The 12,103-nt window shown below is 39.3% G+C and overlaps 1 protein-coding gene across 1 annotated transcript in view; it reads right to left on the bottom strand.

The window, feature by feature from the left end:
• Positions 1 to 3,934: 3,934 nt before the first annotated feature.
• The window catches only part of GPR158 (G protein-coupled receptor 158), a 340,854-nt gene continuing 332,685 nt past the window's right edge, over positions 3,935 to 12,103 (bottom strand). The window contains exons 9-11 of the mRNA XM_065399964.1: positions 7,612 to 7,717; positions 6,054 to 6,200; positions 3,935 to 5,404 (exon numbers count right to left, since the gene is read on the bottom strand). Of these exons, the coding sequence (XP_065256036.1) occupies positions 3,935 to 5,404; positions 6,054 to 6,200; positions 7,612 to 7,717 (1,723 nt within the window). The remainder of the gene's footprint in view (positions 5,405 to 6,053; positions 6,201 to 7,611; positions 7,718 to 12,103) is intronic.

Raw genomic sequence — 12,103 nt, 5'->3', positions numbered from 1 at the left:
ATTATTTACATGCTGTGACACGTTACAACATAAATCTATCAAATATTTCATGGTGGATACTGTAGGTTGCCAGATAATATTCTTATAAGAACTACTGAATAAAGTGAATAGACTTACAGCTTTATTTACTCTACAACTCTGAGGAGCTAAAATGTTAAAAGTGAAAAGGCAGTGTTTTCTCAGGCGGGCCAGTCATCGAATGCATGCAAAAGCCTAAGGAGAGAAAATATAAAAGTGCTGTCTGTTTTCAGATCCATAACGCCACCAAAGCTGATGGGTGAGTAATTATTTGTATTTTAAGCATATAATTCTTGCATAAAATATACAAGTCTATTAAGATTGGTATAAATCTAATTATTTATGAACCATAGTTTAGAAACAAAGGAGAGATGCAGCTTACACATGCATTTGAAAAGGACAACCTAGCAAATGTTTGTGACCTGAGCGATTATCATCTATCTTCTTAACAAATCTGCTAGAAAACATCTTAATTCTAGAGTTGCATTTCTCTTGGCTGAATAATGACAATGGAACTCCAGAAAAAGACAACCAAGCAATCTAGCTAATATATGCTGGTGGAGAAAAATCTATGGAATATAGAAAATCATTTAGGTATAACTTAGTATGCCTTCTTTAAGCAACGTTTCTAGCAGGACCATAGTGAAATATAACAATTCAGTGAAGTTTGGCCCCTTTGTTTTCTAAAGTGTTAAAACAATCTAAAGTACTAACAGAGCTGAAACCCAAATATCAGTTACTGTATGTGCCAGGGAAATCATTCCTTAATGAGTGTAATTGCTTTTAAAAAAAGTTCTCCCATTTCACCAGGCTTAAAGTACATGACTTGAGCAAGCCTAAAATCCATATGGATAATATTTAAAAAGAGAGGGAAACATTCTGTGCATCAGAAAACAAACATAAAACTAAAATATCCATTCTGGGTCTGATCCTTGGCTGATATAAGTCACTGTTATGCCATTGACTTCAATGGAGAGATGTCAATATACACCTGTTAAGGATCTGGCCCTATTTCTTTGCTGCTAATGAATTTTCCCATTCAAGTTATCCTAAGGAAAAGCAAGCAGCAGAGGGATCAGCAGTGGTACAAATACAGTAACACACATAGGAATTGATCCTGCCTGTGGTGCAATGGGTAGCACCAGGGCACGGCTCACATGTGGATCCCCAGCAGGCCTGGTTTGGAGAGCTACCCACACATGACTGCCACGTAGCAGAAGCAGTCCATTCACATGCCGCGCCACAGGAGTGCACAGAGGGCCGAAGGGGCATGGTGACTAGCGAAATCAATGCCTGGCATCACACCCCTGTGGACATGAGATCTAGAAGGCGGTGGGTGGATGCAGAAGATACCCCCACCCCATTGCCCTCTGCATGCCAGCTGCAAGTGTGGGTGTCATCATGCAGACAGGGACCAGGCAGGGACCAAGCTGCACCACAAGCATCATGGCCCCAAACACACAGCCCTGCTGGAGAAAGGGGCATGTCTGAAGACCCATGTGCTCCTCTGCCTCTCAACAGTGGCTGTCTTCTGCTGCACAGGCAGATCCCTGCATATGGATGGGATTTGTACTGTGTGCCTCTCCAGAGGGCCATCAGCATGCTCCTGGAAGGCTCTGTCTGCTTGGTAGCACCCTGAGATCTATGCAATGGCAGAATGAAGCCCACATATCATCCAGAGGACTTTGGGCTTGCTAACCAGGGGCCTGATCCTAATCCCACTGAAGTCAATAGACTCCCATTGACTTCAATGAGCTTCGGCTCAGGTCCTAGATAACGTTTGTGGGATGGAGAGGACAGAGAGAATCTGTGCGTGTGCACTATAATTATACCTCTTCTCCACGGGCACAGTGCTGGAGGCAAGACCAAGTCTCTCACTCTCCCTTTTCACAGCTCGACCCAACAGGATTGGCTGCCTTTGCCTACACCTCTGAAAAGGAGAGGAATGCCCTCCTCGTTTCACTTTGCCCAAGTCTCTTATGAACCCACTTCTATGAGGCCCATGAGAAGTCAGATTATATTACATATGTGTATCTACATATGCATTAAATATATCTACTATGTATATATAATATACATACATATTACGCACACACATATATTAAACAACACAGCATTAAGTTATCCTCACTTCTGGCTTTCCCAGTGAATCCCATCATCTCTCTCAAACTGGAAACTCTTCAAGAGGACTGGAATTGCCTTTATTTTGGGGTATTGCACATCTCCAAGCACAAAGCTGGCTACATGGCAAGTCCTAGATTTAGATGAGCCAAGGTCGCACCTGGTCTGCTAGTACTTTATTTATTTATTAGTCCTTGTAGCCTCTACAATACTTCTTAAGCCCTGACCGTGCCAAGATTTATTCATGTGTAAATCCCATTGACTTCAACTGGTTACTCAGAGTGTATAAAATTAAACACGTGTGAGTCTTTGCCAGATCAGGGCCTTAGTTATCACTGGGAATTAATTGTATCTAACATATTATATGTTATTACAAATGTTATACACATGTAACATAAAAACATTGAGGGGAGGGGCGAGTTTTGGGTGTGGGGAGGAGTGCAATGCCCCGTCCTTTTCTTCTCTTTCTGTCTCTTGATTGCATTTTGGAGGAAAAGTGTTGTGTTAGGGCTAATCTCCTCTCTTTTTGATGTTTAAAGGGCCAGTTCTTGAAAGTTCACCAGCAGGAAACATGGCAGCTCTAAACTGTCTAAAATATTTCCCTTATTTGTGTGTTTCTAGTGAAACAGATCATATTCCTAAGGTTATTTTTTGTCATCTTTGTTCTTTTTCTTCAGCAGAATATACTCAGTATGAAATACTGAGAAATAGACTGATGATGGATGATTAAAGCAGGAATTCTGGAGTGATAAATGATATTTGTCAAACTTGTAACAAACAACAGATAAGTTGTCCTTGGACTTATCCAAATACACAGCTAAATAGACGACTTGCTCTCCACTAATAAAGTCTATGAGTGCTAACAGAGAAGTGCCAAACAAATAACTTACCTTGTATAAAAACCCTGAATAATACAGTATCAAACTATAATTTTAAATAATAGACAGTAGAACAGAAAATTCACAATATAAATCACAACAAAACCCAAGGTATTTTCCCATACAAGTTATGGCTTTCATAGCCAGTGAAAGCTTACTGTAATTCATAAATAAACAAAAGTCTATAGCAGGTATTGTAAATTGCAATAACAATAGAGTATCTGCAGATTGCATAAATGTGTTGTTGTGTCACATAATATCAAAGTTATTTGCAAAATGTATACAATCTGGAATGCTTTAATATGAGACACAACAATGTACTTAAACATACATGTATAAGAAAATGAGAGCAATCATTATATAAAATGTATTTTTGGGATGCATTAAGTTAGCAGTGTTATCAAGGTTAAATATGTAAAGTGAAAAGTCATCTTTTCAGTAAGCTGCTCATTGATACCAAATTTTGCCATCAAGACATTTTCCATGCCATACTTCTATTGGATCTTTAAAGTCCCAAGGGCAAGTTTCGCCCAGTTTGGGGCATTCAGGAATAATTCAGTCGGAATTTGTTTGATTGTTATAGCCATTCACTTTTTTTTTTTCTGTTTGTAAGAGAGAAATGGTTTTGCAAAGGCAGGCGTCTGTTCATTTAGACTGTAAACTCCTCAGCACAGGGACCATGTCCCCTCCATGGTTTGGATACCACTGATCACACTGTTGGCACTCAACAAATAAATAACAACAACAATAATAATAATTTATTTTGCTTATTTCCTACTTTTTTCATGTTCTGATCCCTTCAGTTAAGTGATACTCCTTAGGAATTTTCAGATCCTCTTGGCCTACTCCCCCTCTCACTTTCCTCCTTCCTGTAGTCTTTCTTCTTGGTGCTGCTACTCTTTTCAGTCCAAAACCTCTTATTTTTGAGGCATTGCTGTTTTATTTGCACCTAAAGCGGCTGTGTTCGATAAAGCTACACCTCTTTCTGCATTTGGTAAATCTGGTGTTTCAAACTCCCATGGACAGACTTCAGCTCGAGATGTTAAAGCTTGCTGTAAGTTACTACTTGATCTATAGGAGTCAGATGAAAGCATGTTTCCCTCCAAGGATGTGGTTTTTTTCTTTTCTCCCAAATTATTGAGCTTTTCCCTTTCAGCTGTTTGCATTGCAGCTTTTTTTGGCAGTTCCTCAGATTCCCCAGCACAAATATTTGCTGCATAATATTTATTAACATTCTCACACTTAAACCCAGGGATGACCTGAGACTTGGAATTTAAATGTTTTTTCTCATCTTCAAAAACCTGCTGCTCTTGGGTCTCCCGAGTGCATGCTTCCGACTTCTCTGTGCTCTTTTGATTTGATTGCTGATACCCTTCAGCTGTCTTAAGCTTGTGATGAGATTTCCCCTTTGGCTGGGAAGTGTGATTTTTCTCTGTTTCTGAGGAAGCAATAGACACATGTTTTTGAACTTTCGATTCAGAAGGCACAGAATCAGGAGTTTGGTCATAAATCTCCCAAGGACAAATTTCTGCTATGTCAAAACTGTCCTTAAGCAGGGACTTGCCTGTGCCTGTGTCAGGATTTGCAACTGTCTGAGTAACCCTTTGTTGTTTCATAATTCCAGATTTATGGGGTTTCCTTGTCTCCTCAGTGTGAGTAGAGTTTTTCCGATGTGAATCTTTATGCTCCCCTTTATCGCTGGCTGAGTGTTTTTTGCTGGCCTCTTTACCCTTTTGCTGAGGTTTATGGGATCTATTGCTTTCTTCTAGACTTTGCGTTTTCCCAGTTAACCCCAGAGTCTTTTCCTTGGCACTAGCAATAACACTGAGAGATTTTTGTAACACTGATGTTCTTGGATGCAGAGGCTTCTTATCCGCACTTAAGTTGTGTGCACTTAGTGATTTGCACACTAAAGGGACAGATTCAGTGGACACAGCTTCAACTTTTTCTGTAGATTTTTTTGTTAATTTTTTCCCTGTCAAGGAATCCAGCAGTGAATTATCAGCAGTTATAACTTCTGCGCTTTCTGTGGTTAAGCTATTAGACTCTTCTGTTTGATCTCTAACATGATCATAAGTGCTATGGGACTTTTTTAATGAAAAGACTCTATTTTTCAAAGACTCCTCCTTTGGCTTTACATAACTTGTGGAATCCTGTGGGTTTTTTCTCACAAGTGCAGTGTTCTTTGTAGCACTGTGGTCCATAAGGTCCTTGTCCTCCCTGGAGCACTGCCTGGTCACTGTCTCAGGGATTTCAGTAATTCGTCTCATTATTGAACGACCCAAGCCCTTCTTGGAGCACCTCTTTTTCTGGAGATGTGGGTTATTAGCAATCATCTTTTTCCTTTTGTAGATTTCAAGCTGGGCATATAGTTTCTTCAACTCATCCTAGAAAACAAACAGCAAAACTAGTACATACAACATAAATCAAGTCAAATGAACAGTCTCAGTGAATTCCATTTAAGCTCCAGTTGTCTAAATACGACATTAAATTATTTCACTGCATCTTTTCTACTGTTTAAATTTGTCACTTCTCCATGTACTTGGATTATATTTTTCATTGTTAAGGTAAATTCAGATTTAACCCATTGCACAGAATAGCCATCACATTTGGTCCCACAGCATATTCCATGCACAGACAGTTATCAAATACTCATGCTGTATTTTTAGGCTTCTTCTGGAACCAAATGGGGTTACTGTGCATTCTTTATTAACCAAAGAAAAAGACAACAGCCCCCTTCTCTGGGCAGTGACAGTCAAATCACTATTGGGAGAGAAGTGCCCGTTTATCAAATGAAGTAGGGATGATGTATTTTGATCAGTTTATGAAGTTTTATAACAAGTAACACAGTCTCTGCTCACATTAATATGTTTTCCCCAAAATATGTCACATGATTTGATATTGCTAGAACTGAGCTGGCCCACTTCATCTGGTGTCTGCAATAAAAAAAAAAATCAAACTGACATGGCTCAGAGTTTACTGGTAGAAAAACACTCGTCCTTAAAAACGAATTACAATTAAAAGTTTTGTATTTACCCTGATGTCCTCAGGGTCCAAACTATGCTCACTCCAAGCTGAATTGATACTGCTGTTTAGATAGGACCCAGATCGTCCCATGTCAAGTTCATCTTCATATGCTTCAGTAGCTATGTCATCTCTTGGGTTATTGCTTGAGTGTGAAAACTGCAATAAGTATTTGTAAAAAGATGTTGCAGTTAGTGTATTGATAAGGGTCCCATCAACATTCAGAAGTGTACAACTATTCTCCAGGTTTCATTTTACAAGCCTGGATTCAAACAATGGCTGTCTCTCGGTAGGCATTATTAGAAGAGGTACTATATTATTAATTTATTATTATTATTATTGAATAGATACTATTATTAGTGGTGGGTTAACCTGAAAAAGTTCAGAGGTTCACTTCAGAAAATCCAACCCTAAGCTGCAACTCCTTCGATTTCAACTCAGTGCTGGCCCTTGGCAATTGTTCCTGTTTCCTATCTGACTTCAGCTCTGACCCCGGGCTTGACTGTCAACCCCAACTCCTGATCCAACCACAAGATCTAACTGTCCAAGCCCCAGTTGTGACACCACCTTAGTAAAGGCCAAAGATGCCACCATACCTTGTGTATCTTCCTGTTACAGGTTAGATATCACAATATTCCCCCTCCAAGCATAGATCAAAATCAATGTCCTCCATACAGAGGGCCCAAATTTACCTGTACTCTTTTACACTGAACAAATAGAGGCCTCACAACAGTTACATAAGAGTTATACTGAGGAAAGTTACATTGCAAAACTATTACTCATATGGCACTGGTGTACTTTAATCTAGATACTCAGCAGAACAGACATACATTTCATGTGGCAAGTGATCAGCACTACGGGGGCATATGCAGAAGGTGGCCAGGAATATGGAGACAGAATTAAGGCTATTGTAAGTATATTAACTTTGAATTTCCTTATGTTTGTGTAATGGAGTTTTTTTCTTATTATAATGTTCTAATAATTGATTTATATAAGTTAAATATATTCACAAGGTTAAATCTATTAACAAAACTATTTTGTGGGAATTTCCTTATTGTTCTTTCATCAAGAAATTCCATTCTAAAATTAAACTTTCCTAAAATGGAAATGCTCTGAACAACAACTGAAATTGAAGATAATCATAATAATGTTAAAATACAGCAGTGGGCAAACATATCATTTCCTCGAAGTCTTGTGTGAATTCTGATATGTTCCTTACATACTGTTTCAAAAGTATTGCTATCTCAAATACTAAATGTCATAAAAGCACTTCTGTTTAGCAAATACACACAGTGGCTTGTGTTCTTTGTTGTTAACATTATCAAAAATAATTGATTATTCAAAGCAAGAATTTCTGCAAATGTAGTATTAAAAGAGAACAAAAATTAGTGAGTTTCCCCAAGTATTTTAAGATAAGAAGAATTTTAAAATATATATATTTGAAATTATATTGGATCAATATCCTAATCCTCCTCCTCCAGTTACTTTCTAATTTAACAAAGAACTGCTTCTGCAGAATTATAATGTTCTTTCTGTGGACTTGACAAGAAAAAGGATAGAAGAAGAATACCTTAGGTATCAGAAGTAACCCAATGGTAACTGTCAGAGTCAAGTGCGTGTGTGCAAAGAACAACATCAGCATCCAATCGGACTGAAGTCTTGAGGCAAGACTAAATCTGAAAATAGAATTCAGAGTGTTGGCAATTTGTCTTTTTTAACATGTTAATCTTAATATTGCTGGAGGTAATTTGAATTAAAGATAAAATGATGTGTTTGTTTTGTATTACTTTGATATAGACTAAAAGTTACATTTTCATCCTTTATACATGCACCATAACTCCAAAGGAACGGCGGGGGACAAAAAGCAGACTTTTAAGAATATAGCATACTTAAATATTCTCACTCTATTTGTTCAGACCCCCATTGACTACAACTGAGCTATGATAATATACACATGTTGAGGATTTGGCTCTAGAATTTTTAGATTATTCACAAAAACATGTTCTTCTCTATTTTACAGCACATTTCCTAACTAAGTTGCAGCTACAGAATGGGGCTGACAAACTGGCCAGCCGTAGTCACAGAGAACTGAACTGAAATACATTTTAGAAGGGCTAAGTGGGGAGTACAGAAATGGCCTTGATTGCAGGAGCTTCCAGCTCAATACTACAGGGCTTAACAATCTTACAAATTCTAGTGAATGAAAAGCTAATTTGATTAAATTCATTGCATTAAGCTATATGAAGTAATTCTTTGCTGTGCTTTTTTAAAGTGTCATAGACTAAGCACTGCAGTTAGAGCTGGCTGAAGCATGTTCGATTTATCTGAATATGAGAGTTCCCAAAAATGGTAAGCAACATAATGGATGAATGGATGTACCACTGGCTTGTAATATGCAGGTTTAAAAAAATAATTCAAATAGAAATGATGTTTGCAACCTCTTTCAACTTAATATACATTTTATAAGAACCATATACTTTTATTAATGTCACTGGTCCGGCATGAAACATTAGTTTTTGTGCTATAATAATATACACATATTTTCTTGTTTATCACTTGTAAGCATACTGGTTCATGCACACAATAAAATATAACACTCTTCCTTAAAGAGATGTTGCTACACTTACATTTTGGAATAATTTTTTTCTAAAATTCAGAATATTAGGGATCACCAATTGTAGTCATCATTTGGTTATACACCTCTACTCTGATATAACGCGACCCAATATAACACAAATTCGGATATAACGCGGTAAAGCAGCGCTCTGGAGGGTGGGACTGCGTGCTCCGGCGGATCAGCGGGTCTGGCTCCGACACACTGCTCTTAGTGGCGTGTTAAGGATGCCAGGCTGGGGCCGAGGGGTTGGATAAGGAGCAGAAGGTCTCAGAGGGCAGTCAGGGGACAGGGAACAGGGCGGGTTGGATGGTTCGGAGGTTCTGGGGGCAGGGCGGTCAGAGGACGGGGAACGGGGCCGTTGGATAGGGCATGGGAGTCCTGGGAGTGATTAGGGACGGGGGGGGGTGTCTCTGGAGGGGGCGGTCAGGGAACAAGGAGCAGGGGGGCTTAGATAGGGGGTGGGGTCTTTGGAGGGGTGGTTGGGGCGGGAAGTCTCTGGACGGGGTAGTCAGGGGACAAGGAGCTGGGGGGGTTGGATGGGTCAGGGGTTCTGAGGGGTCAGTCAGGGGGCAGGAAGTAGGTGGGGGTCAGATAGGGGGTGGGGCCAGGCTGTTTGGGGAGGCACAGCCTTCCCTACCCGGCCCTCCATACAATTTTGAACCCTGATGTGGCCCTTGGGCCAAAAAATTTGTCCATCCCTGCATTAGGCATTCTCATCTCTCCTGCCTATTTTAATCTCGTTTCTAAATTGTGTGCAGTATAGACTAAGCTTAAGTTGTCTCACTAGTTGTATTTTGGAAACATTGTAACTCTGCGCTGACATTTTCTAAACAATTTAAAAAAATTGTTAGCATTAATACAGTATTAAAATACCATTGACGTGATGGCAAGTAGTTCACAGCCACGGAAACGAAAGGCATGGACATTCAAAGAAAAATTGGAAGCTATGGACAGACTGAAATCAGGAATGAGCCAAGCGAAGGTCTCAAAAGAACTAGGAGTGGGGGAATCAACATTAAGAGGGTGGATCAAAGATGAGGAAAAATTACGATCAATGCTAGTTGAACTGGATGAAAGTGAAGGCCTGGAAAGGAAGCGCCAAAAACTGCCCAGGATAACCAACTAGATAGAGCAGTATTTACGTGGTTTACCCAAGAATGCTCCGACGGCACGCCAATTTCCGGTGACATTATAAGGAAACAAGCGGAGAAATTGAAGAAGTATCTCAATTTTAGACGCTCGGGCAAGGACGCTTCTGCACATCAAGGTAACGAATTTAAAGCTAGCAGTGGATGGCTTAATCATTTTAAAAAACGTCATGGCATTCGGCAAGTCGCAATTTCAGAAGAGATGCGCTACGCAGATATAAAAGCTTGCAACGAATACCCGCTAAAGTTACAAGAGATCATCATCGAGGGTGACTATGCTCCGGAGCAAATCTATAACGCTCATGAAACCGGCTTATGTTACCGTATGCTGCCGGATAGAACACTTGCTTCTAGGACCGAAGAACAAAAGGCCGAAGGTTTTAAGGTGATAAAAGAGAGAGTGACAATACTTTTTTGCGTGAAAAAAACAGTTCACATAAACTTAAACCTCTGTGCATAGGCAAATCCAGGTCACCCAGGGCTTTCCACCATAAGAACATGGATTCGGTTTCATTCATTTATCGCCATTCAAAAAATGCTTGGATGACATCGGATATTTTCGAGGAATGGTTTAAGAAATATTTTGTACCAGCTGTCCAGAGCCACCTACGCAGACAAAACCTGGAGCCAAAGGCATTGCTCCTACTTGACAACTGTCCCGCCCATCCCCCAGTTGAGACCTTAACCAGCAAAGATGGGAAGATAAAGGTGAGCTACCTTCCTAAGAACATGACATCCAAAATACAGCCCCTCGATCAAGGCATTATAGCCACATTTAAAATGAACTATCGTAAAGCCTTAGTAAAGAAAATTGTTGAGGACAACAGTAGCATAATGGATGTAATCAAGAAATTGAATTTGTTGAATGTATTTAACTTAGGTGAGACAACCTCGCTAGGAATCATTCCGTCAATGATAGAGAAATGTTGGCATTGTGGTCTCAAAAGTGCTGTTGTCACTGAAAGCGATGACAACCAAGATGAGGAAGAAGATGGAGATGAGAACAACTTTGAAGGTTTTACGGAAGAAGAGGCCATGGAGGCAGAACGAGTCTACAGGGAACTTGGCTCAAAGTGGGGTAGCTGATGTTCAAGAGTGGATGGAGGTGGATGCTATGTGTCCAACCTATGAACGACTTACAGATGTAGATATAATTCATAATGTTGCCCCTCAACCACCTGGTGCCTCAGAAAATGTGTCTAACCCTGAGGATAGTGACAAAGAACCCTCGGAGCCACCGCCCAAAGCTGCTGATGCGGTTGTAGGGTTAGAGATTGGTCTTAAGTGGCTAGAAAGCCAGGATGTGGATAGACTGCAAATACTGCAGTTAAAATCCATAACTGATCTGGCGAAGAAGAAGAAGGCTTGCAGTAGCACGAAGCAACAAAGTATAACAAGTTTTTTTAAAAATTAAAAAAATGTTAAGGGGTACATCTTAAATAAGAAAGCATCTTCTACCCCAAAAAAGGTATTTACCATTTTATCAATGTCTCTAAAACTTGATTACTTTACCTTTTTTAGCTTCATTTTAACCTTTTCTATAAGTAAAAACTTCCATCTCCAAAATGTTTTCAAACTATTTAATAATTAACGGTTCATATTACTTAACAATCTACGTATAACATACAATAGTTGGCTAAATGACAAAGTGGCCCATGCTCCTATTTGCTAAAACACCAAAATCCTTTTGAACAACAATTTGTAAGGATGTGTAATTCGAAGTGTTTTCTGATATTTTATGTGAATTTTGCATTTTCCTAAGTATTACATGCAGACCAAACGATTGATGTATGATGAAACCTAGCCCACATAGTTGCATTTAGCAGTGGTTAGTACCTGTGTTGTTAATATACTGTATCTTTTAATGACAAACTTATAAAATAATTGTTGTAATTAAAGAAAGGAGATACAATTTAACCATTGTAGAACAGATTTATTTACTGCATACACTGTGTTAGTTCTAACAAAAATGATTTGCTGACTATTAATAACGGAAATGCTTGAGGCCAAAGCAAGTTTGATATAACGCGGTTTCACCTATAACGCTGTAAGATTTTTTGGCTCCTGAGAACCACTTTATATCGGGGTAGAGGTGTATATTAGAGCTGGTCAAAACATGGGGGATTTTCCATGGAAAAGTTCAACAAACAACAAACAAAAGTGTCATTTTCATCTAAATTTTCCACAGAAAATTTCTATTTTCAGCAAAAATTTAAAAACAAAAAATTTTTGTTTGGGAGATGCTGCTGCAAAGCCTTATGGGAGTTGTAGTTTGGGTGCCTCATACCCCCATTCTC

Source organism: Emys orbicularis, chromosome 2, assembly GCF_028017835.1.
Source record: "Emys orbicularis isolate rEmyOrb1 chromosome 2, rEmyOrb1.hap1, whole genome shotgun sequence".
Classification (NCBI taxonomy): domain Eukaryota; kingdom Metazoa; phylum Chordata; order Testudines; family Emydidae; genus Emys; species Emys orbicularis.
Note: the sequence above shows the minus strand (reverse complement) of the source record. Positions and strands in the feature narration are given on the sequence as shown.